This window comes from Oxyura jamaicensis, chromosome 1 (genome assembly GCF_011077185.1).
Source record: "Oxyura jamaicensis isolate SHBP4307 breed ruddy duck chromosome 1, BPBGC_Ojam_1.0, whole genome shotgun sequence".
Classification (NCBI taxonomy): domain Eukaryota; kingdom Metazoa; phylum Chordata; class Aves; order Anseriformes; family Anatidae; genus Oxyura; species Oxyura jamaicensis.
This window is the reverse complement of record NC_048893.1, coordinates 74086393-74111627: the sequence shown is the minus strand read 5'-3', so window position 1 is coordinate 74111627 and position 25235 is coordinate 74086393. Positions and strand designations below refer to the sequence as shown.

The following is a 25235-nucleotide window of genomic DNA, read 5'->3' as shown; positions in this document are numbered from 1 at the left end:
GCTAATTTTTCATGGGTGTGGTTGTAATGCCAGGTGAGAAACTCTCCATGAGCCTCCATGAACAGAGATTTAACAAAAAAAGAGTCTCTGGGAGTGTTCTGGAAACCAAGGCTTGGTATTTCATTGAAATGCTGTGTCTGGCAGGAAGGATATAAACAGAGCCATAAAAAGAGATCCCAGTGTCTAGTCCTTTCATTTAAAACTGCAGTCAGTAAGACTATTTATTGCAATAAATAGTCAAGGAAGTATCTTCCATCAAGTGACAGTGCATTCCCATACTGTAATTAAATTTGAAGCTCAATTACTATTCTATAAGTCAATGGCATAGACAGGATTATTACAGGAAAATCCCTGGGGATTTTCAAGACTGGTGCAGAGAGGTGGAATGGAACATTCACTGTGGGCTTTTATTGCTGTGCTGTAAATCTGAATGCAGCAGGACTGGGTCCCGGGCTGGCAGCCCCTGTGGGGCAGCCCCACACCACAGTCAGCAGGAGCCAGCCACCCCGTGTCATGCACTGTTCACACAGTTACCAAAAATCCTGCCTCAAGATCTGCAAACATCTCAAGAGAAATGGGCTGGGGCTACTTGGCCCCCAGGAACCACAGGCAAAGGTTCCAGCACCTCCTTTTCTACCAGGAGAAAAATTTCTCCAGCTGTAGCAGAAGCATGGAGGGCAGTGCTTCAGGGGAGGTAAATTTGCATTTCATGACTATGGAAAAACAGGAAAAATGTGGATAGAAACAAGCATTGAGCTGATGCTGGAAACTTGCATTAGTTTCTATATTGCACCATACCACCTTGAAGCCCCATTGCCACGTTAAGCTCAGGGCTCTTCAGAGCACAACAAAGCTCCTGTTGGGAAGTGAGGACATCTTTATTCCTCATCTGACTTTTTGTCCCTGAAGTTCAAAAGAAAATTATGCCTCTAAGCTGCCAGCAGATACGTCTAAGATTATGAGTATATGTTTTGCCAAATAAGCTGGTACTGTTAGAATAATTTATTACTGCTCACACAAAAAATATCCCTTTCTGGTATAACACCAACTCTTCAGTCATATGAACACAATTCAGATCCTATAGACATGTGCTTACTGTCTCAAAGTCTTCTTTGAGCAGTGGCTGCTGCAAGGTCCTGGTCCTGCGCTTGCAGTGGGTTTGATCTTAGGGCTGGGGATCACCTCCAGGCATGAGAGGCGAGAGGCGAGCCCAGGCTCCATTGTCTCCCCCGCACTTGATCTGCCACCAAGAAAAGCGCCAATTAGTGCCAGCTGTGCTGGACTGCTTGTGGCAGGGCTGAGATGGGGCCTGGATCCAACCCTCTCCCCCCCCACCCCCACCCCGTTTTTTATCTGCAGCATCTGATGACCTGAGTCCACCCATCGATGTCCAGTGCATCTATGGGGGGGTAGCAAAATCTGAACTCTGGCTTAGAAATTATCTGAATTCATCACCAACTCAACGCACTTCTGGCAAGAAGCAGTCTGTGCATGGGAACAATTAGAATATGTGCAATATTTTTTTTTCAAATGACATCCTTTATTTCTACTGTCTGCCTAAAGAGCAGATACTTTGGATCCTAATGAAAGAAACCAATGGGATTTCTCAAATATATATATATATCTCCTTATTCAGACAGCTTGATGTTCAATGCCCTGTTTTATTTCATATGTTTGAAATATAATAGATTTTTATTAAAAATCATGCAGTAATAGCTCCCCATACTGTGAGGGAGCCAAGGAGCCAGAGCAGCCTGGCTTGGGTGAGGGAGCCAAGGAGCCAGAGCAGCCTGGCTTGGGTGATTTGCAGCCCTCCTGGCCCTCCACACTCACTGGTCCCATGGCAGGACCAGGCAAGTAAGCTACTCTCTGAAAATCAAGATGCATCAATCATCTAAAAGTAAATTCTTCTGGTTTGCAGATGGTTGCCAGGGTGCCACCAGTGTAAGCTGAGATGTCAGCTGAATAGCAGTGGTGCACTTCCCGGCATAGTTTAGCTCTCTTAGTTGTCATTTCCAAGTGATGGGGACCTTGCTGGGGTTTGAGCCATCCCACAGGACTGGCCTATGCCCATGCCTTCAGTGTTGGCGAGGGGTGTGCAGGTGTATTTGAGTCTGGCCAAGGAGGCTTATACTCTGGTGAGATGTCACCCTCAACCTGAGGAGCACAAGGCTGTGCTTCAGCATCAGGACACCAAAGGCTCCCTGCACTGCCCTGTCCTGCTGGAGCTGTGCAGGAATATTTTGGTGTGGGGAGGGAATTGATGATTTTTTTCTAAAGCCGTTGCTTCACTAAACCAATTGGCTTTCCCAACCCGTAAATAATCCCCAGGCGCCAGATTGCTCTTCCAGAGTCACCAATGTCACATGGCAAGCACTTTGGCCAATTGTTTAGCTACAGTGTATTTGCAATTTATAGCTTACTTCCTCAGAGCCCTGCTAAGTCATTAAGGAGCCTCGTGTGTTGAGACAAGGTTTAGGAGCCAGAGAAATCAGGAACAAGCCACCCGCTCCTGCAGGGCTGCCCGGCACCGATGGGTTGTCCTCCCTGCGCCATGGCTGGCTGGCTGAGAGACCAGCCACGGGGAGCCGGCTCTGGCCAAGAGCAAGGCACGAGCTGCGGCCAAGCCTGAGGCCCTGTGCGAGGCAGGGCCCAGGCATCCCAGGGCTGGGGCCCTGTGGAGTCAGAGTCGCAGGGTGCTCCCTCCGTGGGGGTGCCGGCCCCCAGACTCTTTGAAGGCAAGGGAAAGGCTTGCAGAGGTTTCAGTGAGCTTCAGATGGGGACTCACTCACTTGCCTCCAGCGGCTGTCTGGCTTTTGAATAGCTTGTATAATAAGTTATAAATGACAATTAAAACATAAAATGAAGAGGGGACCAGATGGCTCTAAGCAACATTTAAAAATACCAAGACTATTTCTAAACACAGATCACCATATCCAAAACAGCCCTGGGCAGACTTATCTGAAGGTTATTTGCTGGCCTGGCTGAAAGGACGTGTGGTCTCAGTCAGTTCTCAGAAGATGCTGTTAAAATGACATTTGCCAGCAAATTTAGGAGGGAGGCCCAAGACTTAGGCTATCCTGAGGACACAGCCTGTTGGCTCCTCTCTTTTAAGGTGGCTGCAGTGGGGGTTTGCTGAGCAGTGGCAAAGGCAGTTTTGGTGGATGGCCCCATGGACCATGAGGAAGATGAAGATCTGTGCTGAAGGTTGGGCTGTGCAGCATCCTGTCTTCCCAGACATCTTCTGCTAAGGATGTGGCTACTCATACCATGGGTGTTATTGACATGAATGCCTACAACTAGCAGAGAAAGCATTTCGTCCCCCTCCTTGCCATCTTCACTGACATAACTTCTGTCTCCAAAACATTTGGCCAGATTGGAAAAATTGCAGAAAACCCATATGAAAATCAGTCATGTGAGTGGGGAAACCATGACTGTGAACCTCAAGCTGAGGGAAGGACGTTTGACTGGTTTACCCTCTCCTGGAGAGATGGGAAAAAACAGGGCTCATGGGAATCAGCTTTGTTTGTCCTGGATGTAGCAGCTGGGCCAAAGTCTGAGCCAGGCAAGCACCAGGCAGCAGATAGACCCCACGTCTTAGTCACATGAAGGCTTCCCAGCAGGTTAGCTGCCCTTTCCAGCGCTATGCCCCAGGCCACTTAGAAACAGCTGGACCAAATTCTAGGGCCTGTGCTACACAAGGCATGTGAGTAGATGCTCACAATGGCCACTTTGAGCTTTCTGATTAATGGTTCAATTTTTCCATGTTAAAAAAAAAAAAAAAAAAAAAAAAAAAGCTTGATTTTTTTTTTTTCCCCTGATCTTTTACATGCCTCCACCTCACTCTTTCAGCTGAGCACGGAAGCAGAAGTATCACGTTACTATGAGAGAAATGAGTTTTGTGGTATTTCCATCCCATCCAGAGCCAGGAAACACAGACAATTTTGCAAGACAGCTTGTACTCAGTAAATTTCCAGCTCAGTTTATATTTCTGTGTTTATTTAGATTTGTGCTAACCATGTAAAATAGCACTCATCCCAAGTGAGGTGCTGTGGACAAACGTTTAAAAAAACAGATTTCGTAGACCAAGGACCCTGAGCAACAGCTTTTTCACTGGACTGGTAGCTTCTGGCTAAGTCCTGTCCTCTGAAAAGACAACCAACATTGACAAAGACATGACCAGTCAACCTCTGGTAACAACTCTTCATGATAACTTGAGAGTAACCTTCTCGTAAACCCCACCAGTACAACCACCATTCCTGATGACATTTCCCCGTACACTTGAGACCTTCCCTTGAACTTTACTTCCCCCCCTTTCTTGTTCTGCATGATAAATTATGTCTGTAGCATAGCATATTTACAACTCCCGCAGTCTTTGGCTAGGTACCTGATGCCCCCACAAGCATCTCCCCATCTCCTAGCTGAGCAACCAGGGGCTCAGGCAGATGTTACACTTCATGAGAAGAGCAGGACAGCTCCAGGGACTGCACTCTCCTCTCCTGACTCCTCCTTTAGCAGCAAAGTTCTGCCATAGGCAGAAAAATCTGCATTTCCCATGGGACAGCAGTGCTCGCAACACCAGCTGCTCTGCTTGTTTAGGTCTGCAGCCAACCCGGCCTTGTTTCTGCGTGCCAGTGTTCCCAAATACCCTCAAACGGAGTTGCATATGTGCAAACCACACACGATCACACACATACACGTTTTGAGAGTGATCAAAACAGAAGGATGAAGGCTTGGGGTTTTTTTTGGAGACACCAAGAATTCTGTTGTCTTTATCAAATTCGGGTAAACACTTTAAGGCCAGAAAAAGCCACTGTTACAGCTCCCTGGTGGGTTACAAATGGGCCTGAGCCACCCTCAAAAACCAGCAGATGTTGACCTGAAAAAATACAAACTCTCAGCCAACTGCCATAGTCCAAGAGCAACGAAGACTGAAAATGTTGTTTTTGAATCTTGTTTCAAAGTCACCCTGTGCTTGGCTGAGCACAGCTACAGTCTCTGCTACAGCTCCCAAGCTAGCAGAGCTCTTGGGTGTCTCGCGCCATAAAACTGGCACGGCAGGGAAGGGAGAGTGGTGAATACACCCTTACAACTGTGGGAAGAGAGCAAATGCTCCTAGGAGAGGATTAAGAAATGTGGGTTGACATATCACAGTTGAAGGCCATTGCACAAAATTATGACGAGGTGCCAGAGTCCATGGTTTACATGGCAACTCTGTGCTATTGGGAACACAGCACGCTGCAAAATTTGGGGGCCAGGAGGGAGTATTGTATAAAGGGATATGGAGCCTTCATGCTGTAACAAAATCCCCAAACCACTATTCCCATCTGGATGAACTCACGGGCTTTTGAATGGTGAGGGCAGGTGGGAAGGTAGGACCCATGTAAAGCAATGTCTTGGCTGACCCCAGAGCCTGGTGTCTGCAGCTGCTCCCCACCACCATGCATGGCAGCAGCCCTGCTGTGACGGTGCCCTTGTCCCTCGGCCACCCCAAAACACTGTCAGAATGGGGCTCAGCCAGACTCAAGCAACATCTCTGAGCTGGCTTCCACGGGTGGCGTGCTGCTTTTCTCCAGTGGGTTTTGCTAAGATTTGGAGCAGAAGCCGTTCATCACTTTGTATCACTTCGCCATCTCCACAGTTTAACAGGCTTTATACAGCCTAAAGCTCCATGAGTTGTTTGAAGCTTGTGCAATAATTTGCCTCAAGAAGGACTGTTAAAAAACCCTGCTTGTACCAAGTTAGATAATGCACTAGTTGACAACACGGTCTGCAATGTTTAAGTGGAGTTTTTAGAGTCATAAGGACATGACACTGCCAGGTCATCTGTGCTCCTACGGGCTGAGTCTGTTGGTTTGGCTTCCCAGCCCTCCTGGGCCGTTCTGGACATGGCCAGGTCTCACCCTCACCCGAGCAGCAGAGGTGGAGACATGGAGCGAGATGGCAAAAGGTGAGGGGCATAGGGTAAGAAATCTGCTGTACAAAAATAAAAATAGGTAACTGTTGGCTGTTTGCAGCAACAGCAACACTTTAAAATAGCCAAGTTATAAAGGCTATTTGTCTTGTGCCTCGCGACTTCCTGCTTCACACTAAAAAAGTACAGCATATAAATAGACCAGGCAAGTGTGAACTGATGATAGCAATACGCACCACATTTAAAATTCCTGGAGCTTGAATTCCTTTTTCGTCGTTTCATGTCTGTTTGGGATGATTTTGTGCAAATAGGGAACGTTCAGTCCAAGTGCCTACGAACAGGAGCCACACTGCCGGTTGCTCCTGTGGGCATCCCAGGACAGCAGAAAGGTTAACTGACTGGAATCTCAGTTTTCTCAGCTTAAAAATAAACTTGGCCACCATCCCCAGAAAACAAGCACGCTCATTCCAAAGCAAACATCCTTGCTTGCAGTTGCTTTTGTCACAACAGCAGTGACTGTGGAAACTAATGAACCTAATTCACTCTCAGGGCACACCGGTGTGAGTCCACTGAAATCTGCATGGCTGATGCTGAGGGAGACACTTGCTCCCTGGAATGTCTTTTGAATGAGAAAGGTATTGAAAACAGAAGTCCCAGTTCTAAGTTTCATGTATGAAACAACCACCATTTGGGCTGAGGAGGGGGTTGGGGGCTTTTCTTTTAATATGTCCATAATCTTGGGTTGAAAGCTTACTGTATGAAAGCACATTTTCTATTAGGACATGCATTTTGCAGATGATCTAAAAAAACTAGTAGCAAACAAGCTCCTTTCTATTTAACTTTACAGTCATACCTTAGAATGTAATAGAAAGTCTGTTCCACTCAAAAACTTGGCAGGTTGGTATCATGAATGCACAGAAATAACAGTATGCTCAATTTAATAATATTTTTCTTATTAATTAACAGCCTTTTTTTTCTCACCAAGACCTCATTCTTTTCCTCATAAATACCGACTTTCTCTAATAAACACAGTTGGAGAAAAAAAAAAAGGAAGAAAAAGAAGAAGCTTGTACGTTGTATATGTTCTCCTGTCCCAGGTTTGTAGGGTACTTCCATTTTTTCACAAGACCACAGATTTCCTCAGCCAGAGTCATCTGGGTGCAAAGAGACAATGGCCTCTGGCTCTTTGTCTTCCTCAATCCTTTCACCTAGAAGAGAGGGGAAACCTCCTGGTCTCTCTCTCAATATGTTACTTGAAACAGTTACACTGAAAACATTAAATAAAAAAGTCAAAAAAAAAAATGACACACACAATCCCCCCCCCCCCCAACCCTCCACCCCAGCAGGAGAAGTCACAGAGAGCCTTTAAGCCTTTAACCTGTGCGCTCCCATTATCTGGGGGCTGGATTTCCAAAATCAAAGTCTTGAACTGGCACGGAGAGCCTGTGATGGCAGTAACAGGCTCTGCAGTGCCACCAGTAACTCTGCCTTGAAAGGATGTTGACTGCTGGAAGCATGCTGCACGAGCATGCACTTGAGCACATGCATCACATGCTGCTTGCGAGCCCTGGTGGGGCTGCCCAGTTGCCCTCATGAGGCACATGAGGACATGGAGTCACTCACGCCCTGCTGACTGTCATGCACGATGCTCAGGATGCTCAAAGCCCCGCAGTGACTCACTGACTTCTCAGACCAGATCCAAGCAGGCAGTGAGAGCTTCCCCGGGGGCTGAGGGCTGAACCAATGTGCAACAGGATACCCTGGGGGCATTGGGCACCATCAGTGATGCTCGCAGCCATCACCTCAGTGACAGTGAGCAGAGAACAAAAAGCACTCAAGCAAATTATATGCCTGTCACCACTCCTCGAGCAATCCAATCCCTTCTCCTGAAGGGAATGCTCTGTGCCTGATGCAAAGTAAGTCCTCACTTTCATTGCTGGACTTGGCCTCTCTCCATTCAGGACTGTGCTGATGGCACCTGATTTGTTGCGTAGAAGAAACTGAGGAATAATCCTGGAACATTTACTGCAACAGCCCAGTCTCTGATGTGGGACAAATGCTCCATGTTTCCCAGAAGCCTTCAATTCAGCAACACATATTTCCCTACACTGTAGCACCAAGAATAAGCAAGACAAACACATATATTAAATGACATACTTTATTAAAAGGTACATTCGGCAGCAATGGACACATTTACTTAAGCAGATTTTAACTGTCAAGGAGCTTATAATTATAAATCCCTCTAAGACATTAAAAGCTCTTAGTTGTTTTAACTTTGCAATCATTTCAAATAAATAGGCTATGCAAATGATGATGCTTGCCTAAGAAAAAGATACCCCAGCTGCACTAAACAGAGATATACATATAAATATATGTGTAAAACAATTATTTTTTCCCTTGTTATAAACTCATTGATGGGGATATTTCACAATCTTTAAGGCTTGGGCTCTGGCTCCTGCAACTATTATTCAAGTAAGAAGCCTCCTGTTGAAGTTACCACATGGATAGGTAAAGATTACTTGTATGGATGAGAGTGGCAGGACAGGGCCTAAGCTGTGGCAGAATCAGCAAAAACATCAGAGCGCTCAGTGGCATGTATTTACAGTCTGTGCAAGTAGCATCACCTACTTGCATCGATTACAGGGGGCTCTCTCTGAAGCTATAAACAGCAGAAAGGCAATGTGGCAAAGGCTGATTGGCACCTATTAGCTCTTAGTTCTTGATGGTTTTGCTCTCCCTTCTCAAGAGCAAAATTTGGGTTCTTGAGGGGGATGTCAGTCAGGGCACCGGACATAGCACCAGCAGCATGCAACCGCACCAGCTCAGGGAACAAATGCATCGAGTCTCAAGGGTTCTGCCTCAAGCAGCAGAAACCTCCTGTGATGCAGTTGTTCAGCTGCTTTTCCAAGTGTAAACAACAAAAGTGCCAACCACTTCCAGTTGTAGCGACTCCCTAATAAATAGTAAATAATTCATCCTAATTCTGATAAACTGTGCTCTATACCTTTAATGGCCATACATATGCGTGAGGAAATGGAAATTGCTATTGAAACAGAAGCTGTGACTAGATCTGATGAGCTGCATAAACTCATTTGAATTAATACAGCTGCAGGGGCTGAGTCTCTACAAACTTACCACTGATTTTATGTTTGTGTGCAACTCCTTTGGCTTCATGCTTTACAATAGGACTAGTCAGAGAGGCAAATCTGGCCTTATTTTCCATGGGTTGGTTACTGCACAGCATGTGGCTGATGCAAACTCCCAGAATAAATTCACTGTACGTCTCTCAGTGTCAGACGATAATTGCTACATGAAGCCTGTTCTCACAGACAAGCCTTACTTAGGGGGGTTTCACCAGCACAGCTATGCTGGTGCAGTAGCATCATGGCCTCATAACAGTAAGCATGAAGGCACACTCCGAGATTTATTCCTAAAAGATCCCAGTCATTCACCGAAGACAAACGCTGTTCTGTATTCCGCTTCAAGCTCTCCTCTTGCCTAGCAGCTTACCTACCATCAGCTCCTTGTGCCACAGCATCTGCTCTGCTCTCCTGCCATCAGCCAGCACTCTGCAGCACCGACCAGCCCTGGGGCTGCCCACACTGCCTTCAAGCACTCCTCCTGCCCATGAAACAACTGGGGTTTGGACGCACCAAGGCTGCGATCCCAACACTGCCAGAGGAGCTGTAGATGACTTTAGCTCCCCATCCTTGTGTCCAACTGCTCGCTTTCACCAGCCTTGTGCTGGTTCTGATGACCACCACGTGCTCCTTGCCTTAGCATGTGAAGGCAGAGCTCTGGCTGGATCAAGGTTTCCAGAAGAGTTTCATACAGGAAAAATACACCCTACACCTGGGAAAGGCCATCACTTCTCACAACCAGGATGCTCTAGGGGCTAAACGTCCTTACAGTCAACAGATAGACAGTTTCTTTTCAGAAAATACACAGATTTCTGCTTTTCACACAGTATATTTAAAGGACCCAACAGAAGCCAAAGGGAAATGCTCCAATGGTAAGCATCCAGACCCTAAAGTACATTATCTCATCCACCTCGTTGACACACACACAAGAAAGGATATGGCTTCTAAGAACAGGCTTGAATTTGGGATGAAAGGAGGGAAATGCTCCTCCCTTCTCTTTATTCTACGTCTGCTGGTTTGAATTGTGTCTTAATAACAAGACAGCATTTTTTCAGGGAGATACTAGAAATACTGGAGCCAACAGTATTTTCACCCTTTATCAAAATGGCTTTTGTAACAAAATAAGTAAGTTACAGGGGGAACTTCTTGTAAAAATAATTTGATTTAGAAAGTGACTCCACTTTAATTGCGACATTTTCAAATTCACTAAAAACAATTAGGTATCCAAAATCTAAGCAAATGAAAGTGAACTGGGACCACAACTTCCATTTGTGTCCTGAAAATCTTCCCCTAAATGCCCCCTGGGCTCTGTGGATAACTTGTAACTCTCCTTATCAAACCATCCCAGGAAGTACAGAATACACCAGAAACCTGCACAGATGATTTGGCTGCTGCCTTCCTTAGAGTCTAGAGCTGGAAGAGAGCTCCTCTGGCATCTGTCTCCATCCCCTGTCACCCAGGCTGATCCTGCAACCCCTGAAAATGAGGAAGAGCAGGCAGAGGAAGGTTAAGCCCATAATCTTCAGCTCAGAAGAAAGCTGGCAGAATATGGTGCTTATTTACTAAAGTCAACTCTCGCTGACAGTGTGTTTATGGAAGGTAATGACACCATTATGGCTCCATACAGAAAGGCACTTCTAAGCTTTTTACAAAATAAAAAATATCTATAAAAAATCCATACATGCTTCAAACTACAGAAATATATTCTTTTTTCCTGAATCCTCCATTGGAACTTGAATTTTAAAAACAGTTTAACTCCTCAGTATATGAAATCTCATGGCCACATTAATCGAGAACATCTGAATCCAGGAGAAAGAAATCACTTCCAGTTATATTGTCAATGTTATGCGCATAACATTCCCATGGCTGTAGATCCATTGTGCTCCATGTTATAAATAAGAAATTGCATGGTGACAGCTAAAATTTAAAAGCATTAATGTTTCGCTTTGCAACTCTTTTTCTTTTTTTTTTTTCCTTTTTTTTTTTCCAGTCTTTTGAGGTTTCTCCCCTTTCCCTCCTAGTAGAAGTTACTTGAAGCAACATTATTGCTTACCCAACTGACATATTAAAAATTAAAAAATAGTAGATGCCAAGCAAATATTACTAATGTTGCTATTTGGCAAATAAGACAAGGAGCGACTTCTATTGATTCTGAACCAAGCTGTTATATTTGCGCTAATAAACATTTCTCCTTCTTCTGCTTGTCTTGAGCACTTTGAGGAGAAAGCTGAAGGCTGCTTGAGGGATGTGGCCAAGCACTGCCCTGACTTCCATCACAGGCAGCAGCTACCACTGAAGCCATTGAGTTGCAGAGCACAAACCCAGCTGAGTCAGACCCCTTGAATGAATATAAACGAGCTCCCTTGTATATCTTGCATTCTAGGTCGTGGTCCCTTTCAACCATGAAAAACAGCTACAAATTGTTCCCAGAGCTAAACCACTTAACATCTTGGCACTTGGTTGTTTCTAACTTTGTAACAATAGGCACTGTTCACTCCTCTCAATCTCAGCTTTTTATTCTATAATAAAGCAGGAATACTGATGAAAGGCTAGTCACAGCTTCTCCCCATGGTATCAGGGTGGTGGCATGTGATGATTCACATGGGGTGTGTTTGATCCAAGAAAGCCCAGCCTCTGCTTATTCTTCCTTTGTTCTGTCATCTAAGGTGGAAAGGCAGAGAGAGAGACGAGTTGAGATTCTTTTTTTTTTTCTTTTTACCTTTTACTATTATTTAGCAGTCACAAAACAAGATACATATAAGCAAAACAACAGGGAGTGGAATTCTATTCTTCAGCATTAAAAATTAGAAGTAAGAGATGCCTTTGAAGTGGGAGATCTGTTTTCTGCAAAGGATGGACATTTCATTCTCATTTGTACACTGTTCTTTTCCAGTGGCAGGTTTTACAGTGCATCCCTTGCGCTGCTACCTTGTGTAGCCCTGCAGAGTGACAGCATTTGCACTTGGTGCTATACAATGACAGAATTAAAAGATGGTCCCAACCCCAAAGAGTTTAAATTTAAGCCAGGAGAAAGCAGGTTCAGGCAGAGGGGGATGAAAAAGCCACCCAGGACAGTAGGATAAGCACAATAAGCAATGGTTGCAGTTCATGCAGCCTAAACCTTTGTCAAGTTTCTCACAGGGAGAAAGAGTTTTAAGAAGGGATCTGAAGGGGGATGATTAGATAACTTGATGCCACTGGAAGTTCTTTCCATAAAGAAAGCATGAAGATGTTTTTCTGAAACTGTAATGAACAAACCAGAGGTGACTGGCATCTTAGGTAAAATGAAAGCTGGCCTTTTGACTCTGCAGTGAGAGAAAGGTGAGTGAGGCAGAGGCAGGGCTGTGAAGAAGGCCAGTATGCTAGAGGAGGGGAGACAAGGGACGGGCACAGAGGGCGACACAAGCGAAGCGACAGGCTCAACAAATTGTTCTCACAACAACGTAATGGATATTTAGCAGGGGGAAATCCCCATGTGTCAGACTCAGAAAGCTTCTACAGACTCCTATCAGTAGGCAGCTCTTTCTGATGCTACTCTTGTTTTACTGCCAGGTTTGCAGTACCTGCATATGCAAAGCCCACCACTGCTTTTGCAGCTTCCCTCTGTCCTCACACACCCATGGTAAAGATTTCATAACTCATTCCCCTTACCTGTTCTCTGCTGTTGCTAATGGAGTACAATTTCAGCCCAAACCCCTATCAATGTGTCTATTCAGAAAGCTTACTAGAAGATAAAACTTTTCTGGGACAAAAGTCTCTTTTGTAATAGTGTCCTGACTGTGACCCGAGGGAAGCCAGCGCACTCACCCACATGTGCTCAGGTTGCTGCCCAGGACAGGGCACTCACCTGTTCCTTGAGCTCAGCAAGCTGACTGGAAAGCTGTTTTACGAGGCTCATGGTTGACTCCAGCCTCTCCTGCAGGTTCCTGATTTCATTTTGCTCACTGTCACCTTCATTGCTAACCAGGGACATGGCTCTCATCCGAGGGAACCAGTCCAAATTCTTCTCCTACATAGGGATGAAAGAAACAGCAATGTTAGTGAGGGTTTATGCAATACTGCTTCAATAGTATGAGACCAGAAAATTAAAACCAGAAAATGAAAACTCAGTGGGACTTCTACTCAGCAGACAACACACAGCAAAGTGAGCTTAACAACCACTTTATTGAGCAGGTATTTCACACAGCCCTTTCTATTCTTCCCTCTGTCTACAAAGAAGGCACCAACAGCAAAATCTTGGTTCTCCACTGGTGCACCTGGACTGTGGTGTGGGCTGTCAAATCCACCTCCCATCTGTGGCTCTGGCATGCACAAATGCATGGGGAGGCTTCTCTGGTACCTCCTCTGTGCTCCCTGTGCCTTGCTTTGAAGTGCATGCAAGACACATTTCCCCAGCACCTCTCTTCAGCCTGGCTGGCCTCCATCTGTCAGCTGTCCCTGCAGCAGTGCCTGCGAGCCAACATCAGGAAAATGAGACATGCTGCAGTCCTCTCCAGGCTGGCCTGGAGCGTGCTTACTGCAAGAGCAGAGGGATCTTGGGTTGAGTTCAGCTGCCCACAGGGGCAGATTGGGGGTCCTCTGAATGCCTTGGGCTTCAGTGTGCCACTAAGACCATATGTCTCAAGGAAACACAAGCACAGCCCCACAGCCAAGGGCTAACCTGCTAAGGACCAAGCACCACATGGATGTCCATGGACTCAAGCTATGAATCTAATCGTAACAAAAATGTAAATTGGGATGTTGTCTATCAGCATGAGTCTGAATCCTCAGAGACACACATATTTGTGTGTAGCATGTAACAGATGGAGACTGGAGGGTGCAAGCCTGGGAGGGGTGGCAACCGAGCGGCAAGCAGCCTGATTTGCCTTAATGCACGAGACAAGGGAAATAGGTCCCCTATCTACTGATACGTTACATTAGTGCACCTCTGCCCTCCACCTTGGGGGGAGTGGGAGGATGTGGTTAGATCATATGCATGATGTTTTGCAACAAGACATGTGCACTCGAAAACTTTAAGAGAAATAGCATGAGCTGGAGCATGGTTCTTCCTGTCCCCTGCACGGTGGATGGCTCCCCACAGGTAGCACCATTTCCCCCCATTTCTACCCCCTTCCATGGGCAGATTCACAGGGTTCCAAACATTTATGAGCCCAGGGAAGTGCCAAGCGAATGCAGTTTTACTGTGCTTCCAGAGAGAGAATGCTGCTTTCGACTATGCCATGCTCTGCCTCAACACCAGACCCTGCCCTCTGACAGAACATGGTTTAGAAACACCCAGGCTAACTCAGAAAGCTGCAGTGAGGATGGAAGCAGTGCTTATATTTTTCCATTATTTGGGTTAGCCCAACCCCCCTCTGTTACCCTGGATAAGCCTAAATGCAAAACCATACGAGTTCTGGATTGTTTTCTTCCTTTTAACTCAACAATTCTAATGAGTTTTTGTCTGGCTGCACAACCTCTGGTCCTGTCACTATGATGACAAGATGTCCAGGGAACAAGACGGTGTGCCCCTTCATTGCATTTTGCAGCCCATGGCTCAGTCAGCCGTGTGCACTGGTGGAATGAGGACTTTCCTCACTGCCTACTTCTTCGAGCCTCGTGATCTCATTATGACAATTTGCTGTGGTTACGCATGATGCCATTTTCAATGGGTCATAACTCATTCAAATCAAAACCTGTTTTCACCAGCTCTGCTGGTGGAGATCACGTGCCTCCTCCCTGCTGGATATCCCTGTCGGACACATGGAGCAGTAGACTCTGATTTCTGCTGCAATCCTGTATGCTTACAAGACCAGCATTCATTTTCCATGAGCACACTTTGATATTTATTTTAAATTTACTTTTGCTAGGATCTAGCAGAGCATTCATCACGTGCCTAGCATTAAGTGCAGGTATAGTCATCTAGACTAAGCTTAGTTTGTGCACAGCACTTTGCTGGATCAATGCCTTTTTTTTTTTCTTTTTTTTTTTTTTTTTCTTTTTTTGGCAAAACATTTGCCAGCAAATTTGTCTGCCACTACAGTCACAGAAAGTGAATTCAAAGGAGTTACAGTGAACAGAGCTGCAGTTGTGTCTGAATATTTCCTGGAAAGCTCTGATATCTACCCCCATCACAGCTTCTCTTGCTTGAAGCACCTGAAGGTACCAACCTCAAGGACACATTGCCACAGGAGTCAGCTGAGAGGCTGAAGTCCTTTTTGGCAAGACTCACTACAATGCCAAAGTTTCTAAAGCCAAGCTGCAGAGGGAGAGGAATTTGAGACACCATCACTGTGGTTCTCATGTTTGCTGAGTACTGCTGCCAGGACTGTGAAATGCACTTGCTAGTTTTGTTTTCCATTTGCCACTCCCTCGCTTCTCCAGGGCGCAAGGCAGAGACCCCCAGCTGTGTTGGAAGGGCTTTTGCAGACTGACCCTCCACCACACTGCAGCATCCAGAGGCACACTACACAAATCTGTGTGGATGCCAGACATCCTGACTCAGTCGTCTTGCCTCTCAAGGCTCCCAGGTGTCACCTGCTTCCCTCCACCTCTACATAACTTTATACTGTATGGGGAGAGGGGTGACCAGGAACAGGTGAAGACAGGGACAGGGCAGGCAGCAACTCACCAGCTGCCACACAGCGCTGCAGTGCTGATGGTAGCTGGCTGGGCCAACTCTGAACCCTGTGCCAGCCCACCTTGGCCATCAGGAGCCCCAGAGTCCTGGGAGCTCAATGACAGACGCTGCTCACCCCCATGTGTCCAGATCTGCCTTCCCAGCAATGCTGGGGTAATCAGTCCCAAGAAAGAAATCCAGCTGCGGTTTAGTTACACACCAAGAAGATCTGGACATTATTTTGACAGGTTGTGGAGGATCAAGCAAGGGCTTGAGCCAAGTTCTGAGGGAAGCTGATGGGTCTGCATGGACTGGAGATCTCATAAAAGTAAGTTACTGACTTTCATAGCCGGGTGAAACAGCTGATCACAGGTCTCTCACTTGGTAGTCCCAAGTGCTGTGGAAGAGCTTTGCTTCTTGATTCTTGCATGAATACACTTCCAAAGAAATCCAGTCCAGTTGTGTATTTTTGTCATGAAAAATATCAGACAACCTGTCTTTAAGTTAAAAATATTTATCTGGCCTTCACCAACAATCCCATTATAATTTGCACACAAGTTATACTCCCTCGCTGAATGGCATGCTTTTGCTGGTCAATATTATCATGTTTTTTTCATTGGATCGAGACCTGCAAAACTCTAGTATTATTAAAGGGCAGCATGAAAATTAGCTTCAGCACATGGCCCTATTTGCTGAGCCTGAACCACAAACTAACAGCAATTGCCTCTGGGGACAAAACCTTTCAATCACAAACCTGCGAGGCTCTACAACGCAAATCGGAAAAGGTTCCCCTGCAGAAAATTTTAGTGAATTGGAAGTGTTCACAGGGCGGCAGGCACTCTGCGACTGCTTGGCTACACGAAAGCTATTTTTACTCCAAGGTAATTGCTTGACAATTAACTTGAGGTAGTTAACATGTTTGTACAACACCAAACATTTTTTCATGGACTTAAATATTTATGGGTTCAGTCCAGGGTTGACCTTGACCAACTAACACATGTTAAAGCTGGAACATGCCTTGTCTGCGCTGCAGGTGTGCTCCTGCTGCCCTCTAACTTGCTGCCACCTACCTTCTTGACTGGTGTGGGGACAGGACTTCGAAGTGTGTGAGCTGCCATGCCTAAGCCATTATCCTTAGAAATCCATCCATTTTGCTTGAGATAGAATTCACGCAGACATTTTGAGCCAACAACCTGTGCAAGCAAGGCAGGCTGCTGGTAGGGAGCAGGACAGACTTCTGCAAACAGCTGTCACAGGACTCAGTCTATAAGCAGCAACCAGGCTAGTGCAAGGTGGCATAACTCAAGCAGAACTCACAGAGGGTGAGCTATGTGGATGCAGCACTCCAAAATGAATTGTTACGAAGCACTGAAGCCTTCTTTCTAAGCAGCTGGTGCTGAAGGCAGTATGTTTTTACTGTTATTTCATTCTTGCACAAGATAGCTGCTTCTCCTTAGCCCAACCGCAGCAGCCCACCTACAGATCACAGCATCTTCCTGCTACACCCTCCATCCTTGAGCATGATGTGTGCCTTGCAGAATTCATATTTAAGTATACGTCTGTGTCCAGGGCAGAGAGTAAGCCAGACAGGAAGGCTGCAGGGACAGAAAGGAGCCGCAGCCTCCCCTCTGTCAGTTCAGCTGGAAGGAAAAAAAAAAAAAAGGGCAGGTGGGGCTAGCCAAAAGGCTGTGGGCCAAGGAGACTGCACACGAGCAGAGCAGACATTTCTTGTGGTGATCCAGCACACCCACTCCCTCCTTCCTCCCCAGCAGCAAATTCCCCTGGCAGGATTCCATTAGGAGAGAAGGCTCACACGGGGCGAGCACCTCTCTGCAAGGTACCCTGCATGCTCATAGCCGCAAGGGCACACACCTGAGGAATCACAGGGCTTAGAGGATTTGCTACTCATATTTGCCGAGAAACCCCACAAACCCTTTTTTTTTTCAGAGAGGAACACTCAGACTAAAAATCTATGTTTGCCTCCTGGAGTTTTCTAAGAGACTTTCTCCTGAGAATGGATGAAGAAAAGAGGGAAGAAATTTGTTTTGAGTTTCTATACTTTGTAAAAAGTCTTTCTTGAGCCATCCCTGTCCTGGTGGCATGGCCAACTGGCTTCAATTGAACTCTCATGCTGAGCTGAATCCATGCCTCCAGAGTAATTGGCAGGGGATGTTTCTTTAGGAGGTGTTGGTTTCACAGGCTAGCAGAGAGATGGATCAGCTGCAACCAGCAGGAGAGTCTGTGCTGAATCTTTTAAAAAATAGATTACTAGATAACAATGAGAGAAAATAGGTCAAAGAATAGGACAAGGGGGATGAAGTAGAGGAGTGAAGGCTGTTTAATGCATATTTTCTGCCTGTGCCTTCGCCATAGGCTCAGAGTACCACACCACCACCAGGTTCACAAGACTTTCATTTCCCTAGAAGGCACTGCCTAGTGCAGTGACTCTTAGCCCTTTCTACCCCCTGACCCCGTACTGCAACATGAAAACAAGCAGCTTCAGGACTTCCCTCCTTTCTACACTAAAGAACAGGAGCTGTGACTACTCAGTGACTCCTCCTGGGTTGTGACTTCCCCAGCTGCCCTCGCCTTCCCCAGCCCACCACTTCCCCGTCTTGCAGAAGCCATTCGCTCCTTTGTGACTCAGTGAGGCCTGTACATGGCCATCAAGATTAGTTACCACACAGCAAGGCTCCAGAAACGAGCATCCTTAAAGCACTCAGATCATCCCAGCTAGAGGCTGCCGAGGAGCACGAAGGATGAGCGTGGAAATTGCTACGAGGCTCAGTGTGCTGCACTGGGCTGCAAGTGGAGCTCTGCTCTGTGATGTGCATTTGCTGGCATGTGCTGCGTGGATGGGAACTGTGGTGGCAGCCTGCCAAAAACCTCCTATGGCTTTAGAGAGATGACCAGTGTGTACTGGGGTGGTGAGACCCTGCTTCTGGGGCATTCAAGGGAGCCACTGCTGGTGGCCTCCACATCCCACAAGTGGCCTTGCTGGGCAATGCTGCACAGCTCAACCACTTGTGACTCAGTTGTGCCCTCAGACCTGCATCTCTGCATGAATAGAAACAAACTTCAGACACTGCTGCTCTTAGGCAGGCTGTTCATGTCCTTTCAGGTACAAGAACGAGCAGGACTGTTCATTTCCCTTTTCCAACCCAGCACCTTGAAAAAATACTTTAGCTCCAGGTACAGAGAGGTCTATTTACTGAAAAACGATTCTGTGTGTCTGAAGCGTAAATAAGTCCATCCATTTCTTTTCTAGATCAGTTGCCCATATAAGCAGAGTGTGATCAGTCCAAGCTACCTTTTGAAAACTGTTTTTTTTTTTTTTTTTTTTTTCCTGCCTAGGGATGGAAAACTACCTGGTCCTAAAACTCTAGCTATGTAGCTCCTATAGTCACCTTAAAAAGGGATTTTAAAGATTTAAACTATCTTGTGCTTTAGATGACACAGGGCAATAACCACTTTGTGATTTAATCACAGACAATAATAATTTGGTTCAGTGCATGATTCAGCTAATCCACAATTTGATAAACATTCACCCTAAACTACAAACCCAAATAGCTTTCTGCAAATCCTGTTTGACACTTTAATGTTAAGAATGTATTTGATAAGCAATCTGTGCTGTACAAAAATATAGGGAGGGAAATCAGGAATTGTTATGCAGCTAAATGCAACCACAACAGTAATTCAAGGAAAATAAAAATAAACCTTGGTAATTACAGATAAATCTTTATGCAACAAGAAAACTAATATGTCTGGCTGGGTCTATGCTAGATTGATAAATCCTACAACTTCAACAGTGCATGGAAAAATATAGAAATCTGTTTCCCACTAAAAGAAGGTTGGAATTGTAATACAGACCCACAGTCTGCTTTAGCAATGTCATTGATGCATTTACTTTTATTTTAACTTGGCTGAATGTTTTTGAGGGCTGCAACAGAATCTATCACCTGAATTCTGCATAACTGTGAGTTCTGCAGGACTGGTATCTGGGCCAGTCAACATATGAATGTCTCATGGAGTTTCAGTATCAGTGTTCTGGTTTGTGCAGAGTGCAGCACTGTATGGGCTGCTGCAGGGAAAGTTAACATCCCAGCCAGACCCAGTACAGATATCCCCCCCAAAATACGGTGAGGAATGATAATAAACCTCAAATCTCTGATGGTGTATGTGGCTATTTTGATTCTCAGCTTGAAACACTGTACAGGATCCTGCTTTTCCAAGAAAGAGACCCCAAAGTTCCAGCTCATCAAGCAGACATGAAACACTGGCATGTACCTCCAAGAGATGAAAACAATCACAGAAATATTTTCTGAATGTGATCTAGCACTGCTGCTGTGGGCAAAACCATATGTAAGCGATAAGAATGTGAGTCAGTGGCATGCCCTTACAGTGAAAAAGGCCAAACGCATCCTGGGCTGCCCCAGCCAGGGTGCAGACAGCACATTGAGGGAAGTGATCCTCCACATCCAGCTGGCACTTGTAGGACTGCATCTGCTGTACCATGTCCACTTTGCGGCTTCCTGGTACCAAAAAAGACATTGACAAACTGGAGCAAGGGCTTATGAGAGCAAGCTGAGAGAGCTGGGTCTGTTCAGCCTGGAGAAGGCCAAGGGGCGAGTGTTCCCAGAATCACAAAATTGTAGGGGTTGGAAGGGACCTCGAAAGAGTATTGCCACTTGCAACTACTTTGGGGCAGAAGATGGAGCCAGACTCCCCTCAAGGCGCACAGTGTAAGGATACAGTGGAAGCTGGAACATGGGAAATTCCATTTAAATAGAAGAACACATTTTTTTTTAGTGGGAGGATGGACAAGTATTGAAACAGATGCCCAGAGAGGTGGTGAGATACCCATTCTTGCAGATACGATGCAAATGGACAAGACCCTGAGAAACCTGCTTCATCTCGATCTGCTTTGAGCTGGGGTGGAACTGCGGGATCTCTGGCAATCCCTCTTAACCTGAATTGTTCTATAGCCCTATGCTAAGTGCACCCTGTGGAACACACTGTGACCCTTGGCCTTCTCCAGGCTGAACAGACCCAGCTCTCTCAGCATGCTCTCACTGTGACTACCTTCCTCTCCTCTCTGACTTACGCTGTCATGCTCTACTGTTGGGTTTGCACATGCCTGCTCTCCTTGGCAGCAATGGCAAAGCAGTCCTCTGCCACCACAAGGGGATAGCAAGGAAAGACAGTGCTCTGCACTGCTGCACCAGCTGAGAAAGGAGAACCCTTACTCTTCGCACTGTTCCCTGTCCTAGAAACAAAGCCCCTGAATGAATTCTGGACCTGCAAAATAGGGAAATAATAGGCCAGGACAGCAGGAGCTGCACAGAGACATTTTCTGTGGCATTGTACTTCCTTCAACCCTGAGCAACCTTAGCCTAGAGGGTGGAAAGCACAAACTGAACTAAGTAGCTTTGGCACCAGTGCATGAGGACCGCACCATCCAGCTCCCCTCCAGGTGGAAACCCAGGGGACCTGCAGGCGCACGGGGACTTCAGCTGGCACTGGGCTCATGGCACAACCTTTGTGTGCTCAGGGGGCCTGAGCTTTCATCCCACCACAGCACTAGCAGGCACCTTCTCTCCTTGAAGTCACATCGGCTTCCCATGTCTTTCTTTGCCTGCAGCATGTGTTCATTTCTCAACTGTTGCTTTGTTCTGCTGTTTCCATCACTCTCTGCCATATCATAACTGAGAATTGATATTCTGCCATATCATAACTGAGAATTGATATTCTCCTCTGCACATCTTCAAGAATCCCAACGCTACCATCTCAGGCTAGGTTTTGGTGCTTAATATGTGTGCCCTTAAAATAGATATAATTACAGATTTGTGCAAGATATGACTTTATTTTTCCACATTCCTATGTTTTTATGTTGTTAGTGGTTACAGGGCATGCTTTAGGAAAAACACTTCAGATTATTCATTTAAAATAATTAAATTATTTCTGATATAATCCCTAGATCTTGTGCATAAAGAAACATCTGGTACAGAGATTAGAAAATAAATGTTCTTGGCTTTTTTTTTTTTCTTTTGTTAAACAGATGTTGTTGATACAAAATACAGAACTGTAAATCATAGCCTGCATGTGGACACAGACTGTCACTACTGAGCAGAAATTTACTGTGGCTAGATAGAGATTTGAAACAGCAATGAATCACTGGCTTACTAACTTTATTCACGTGGGCATGGTTTCAATATTCTGACATTAAGTGCACATGTCTTCAAAAAAAGAACCTTTTAATGGCAGCATGGGAGGCTCTGTTTTAGTTCCAGCTGTCTCAGTAGGAGAAGAACAGCATAATGCAATGGCCATCTCTGCGCAGAGGCACCTGGCAGTTCTCCATCTCCTCCTTCACAGCTCACTGCAGTGCTGCTGTTGAGTTGCACAGGCTCAGTTCCTCCAATGCCAGGTGGCACCTCTCAGTGGCTCACTGTGTAGGGGACCCCTGTGACAGGAGAGGAGCTGAGCTGCTCATGGAGCTCTACCACAACCACCAACATGCCTCCAGCTCCAGCTTCATTCTCCCTCTCCTTCCCCCACTTCTCTTACCATAATCTCAGCAAATTCACTGTTCATTTGCCATGCTGGCTCACATCTAGCTGAATGCCTGTGTTTTCCAATGATATTTCTGTTGACTGCATTTAAAGTGAACAGAATTATGGTGCTTATCCAGATCCATGCCATTCCTATCTGCACACCACCAACCTGCATGGACTCTCTCTCTAAAGCCCGCATTCTTCTGATCTTCTGTTAGTATTGATTTCCTTTTGCAAAGCATTCTAGCAGGAGCACTCTAGATACTGAAGTCCACTAATACCTCCGCAATGTAAACACACCCTGCAGAATCATACCACTGCTGGGGACAGAGAGGTTGCCTGCTCCTTAGATACATACCTGCTGTTCAGCTGGTAAGGATATCACAAATTTTGGTCTTTTTTTTGTCAATGTAAGTGCTGGTTTCAAACAAGTGGATCAGGGTCTAACTTGCCTGTTAACCTCCAAACCATGACCTTTACTTCATATCTTTTGTAGCATGGGATTCAGGCTCATACTTGTTGAAATGTATGCATTTTTTTGACATTTAGCTTTAATTCTCTGCCCCTGTCACCTTGCATTTTCCAAGTACTGTCCATTTTCTAGCTTTAGCTCCAATTTGGTGTAATAAAATCTTTGGGAAATATAAAGACTCAGCTGGAGACTCATTTTTCAGAGGCTCAGGACTTGACCTTGTTCTCAGCTTTGCACAGGCATAGCTTCACTGATTGCAGCATGATTGTTCTGGTTTAGGATACTCCCGGCATTGAGGCATTTTCAATCCTGATCTCAGTGTTCTGCTTTGGGTCCATTTTAACTCTGATGTATTTTGCACATGGTGCAATATGAAAGGACAGCTTAAAGTACAATTTTTTCTTTAAAAATTAATTAGAATTATTATCTATCCTACATTACTATCCCTAATGGGCTGTAGAGAACAACTGTCTTTATAAACAAAGGTATGATCATGCATTTACCACACACTTGCATAAATGCACATACTCGAGAGTTTTTCAGAGAGCAAAGAGATGCAGGTTTCTCTTTGAAATCTCTTGACAAAACACCACCAAGCCATGGCCACCTTTCAGCCATATGGGCTTGAACACTACCAACATGCTCTGCAACCTGTTTTCAAACCACTTGCTGTGTTCAAATGCTCGCCCATGGCTTGTGGGCATTCCTCTGCTCAACTCCTCTGCACAACTCCTTGCCTGCATGCACAGAGGCCAAAGAGAGGTCCCTTGGCAGCTCTGCCTGTGGCTGGATGAGACACAGATCCTACCGGGTCCCACAAGGTACCTACTGGGACACATAGGGCACTTTTATTCCCAGTGACTTTGGGAAATAGGTGGAAACCAGCAAAATTGAGCCCTCGAGGTGAAACGTCTGTTCACTCAGGTTCATGTCTGCCATTTTCAGAAGCTGCAGGCACAAATCAATAAAAGAGAAAAATGCATTGCTACAATGTGAACTTCTATCTGCCTGTACCATACTTTCATTTAGCTCACTTGCTCGCATTGTTAGGAAAATATTGAAATGGATCCTCTGTACAGATCTGCCCTTCCTTTTTCTTTTTTCTTTTTCTTTTTCTTTTTTTTTTTTTTTTTTTCCAACCCAGCATTTAAATATGGTTTGTTCTGTTCAATTAAAATGTATTTTCTCTTGAGAACAAGCAGATGATCAGTTTCACAAATCCAGAGTTACAATTTTCCTTCAGCAGCCCCCAGTAAAATGAAAAACAGAAACAAAACATTTTAATCACATGTGTATAAAATACACAGGGTTCATTAAATATGGTTTAAAGTTGCCTGTTTGTTTTGTAGACTCTTTAAGTTACTACTACTCCAAACCCACAGAACTGTAATGTGACTCCTGATCTATCGAATTTTGTAGGATGGCTGTAGTGGTTCCATTATATATAAATTGGATGCAGCCAATTTACAATCTCCGATATATACTTTTATCTCAAAATGCCCTGTGAGGCAATTGTGTAAAGTACTTTATCAGGGATTGTTGTTGGTAATATTGCAAGATTTCATGATGTAAAAAATACATCAATGTCATTTAAATTGAACAAAATGGTTCCTGTTTTTTTTTTTTTTTTTTTTTTTCTGTACATTTTTAACCATCTTCTCAACAGATTTGTTCAATAAATACTGTATGAAACAAACATTTTGCACTTTGTCCCACAGATACGATTTGCCAACCTGATTGATTTCTTTCTCTACAACTAATCTGATTTCTTTAGGCTATATATCTTCTCTTTTATTAAAGATGATGCAATCTTAGCTTTTTATCATACACACAACCACTGAAATAAAAAGAGAAGATTCCATGAACTAGCTTTGAAACCAAATCAAAAAAGCTGACAAAAATTTCATAAAGATCCCAAAAGATAAATGGCACAATGAGACCAAAGTTATACAAATTCAGAAACTTATCCATGCAGAGTAATACAGACCTGTGGATTTTTCTTCCCACAACAGATACAGTAAACAAGCAACTTCATCATATCCATGAGACCTTGTAAAATGAGTTCATACTACTGCTGCGCACAATCCTCCCAATTCTTACTGTCTCTCAACAGTGAGAACTCAGAGCCAGAGCTACATTTTGCAGCTCTTCCCTGTTCTAATTCTTGCAGAATCTCATCCCAGTATTTTAAGTCCAACCAAAGTTACACATATTTACTTTTAAATGGCGTCCCTGGTAAGACAACAACCTCAGACTCATATCCCTGTGCTTTTATTAGTGGCCCTTCTATCTTTGGGAAACTCAGAGTCCTTCTTCTCCTCAGAATCTGTAGCTGTCTTAGCTGTGAACAATTTTGGAGTGCCTTTCTCATTCAAGAACCCAGAAGCTTAGTACCACTGTAATACAAAGAACAATAATTGTTTTCAAATGTTGCAATAGTATTCTCAAATAACACTGAAGTGTGCCCATGTTTTTTGCTTCTCCTAGAGTACAAAATGAAATGAATTAAGTCTGTATGCTTTGCAACCTGATCATCACATCATTCCTCTGGGCCCGA

At 45.0% G+C, this 25235-nt stretch overlaps 1 protein-coding gene across 8 annotated transcripts in view; it reads right to left on the bottom strand.

Moving 5' to 3' along the window:
- Positions 1–8054: 8054 nt before the first annotated feature.
- ITPR2 (inositol 1,4,5-trisphosphate receptor type 2) overlaps positions 8055–25235 on the bottom strand; it is a 281796-nt gene continuing 264615 nt past the window's right edge. For all 8 annotated transcript variants that reach the window (XM_035321166.1, XM_035321220.1, XM_035321176.1 and 5 more), the window contains 2 exons: positions 12902–13063; positions 8055–11715 (listed from right to left, as the gene is read on the bottom strand). In XM_035321166.1, coding sequence (XP_035177057.1) covers positions 11629–11715; positions 12902–13063 — 249 coding nt within the window. In that variant the 3' untranslated portion in view covers positions 8055–11628. The remainder of the gene's footprint in view (positions 11716–12901; positions 13064–25235) is intronic.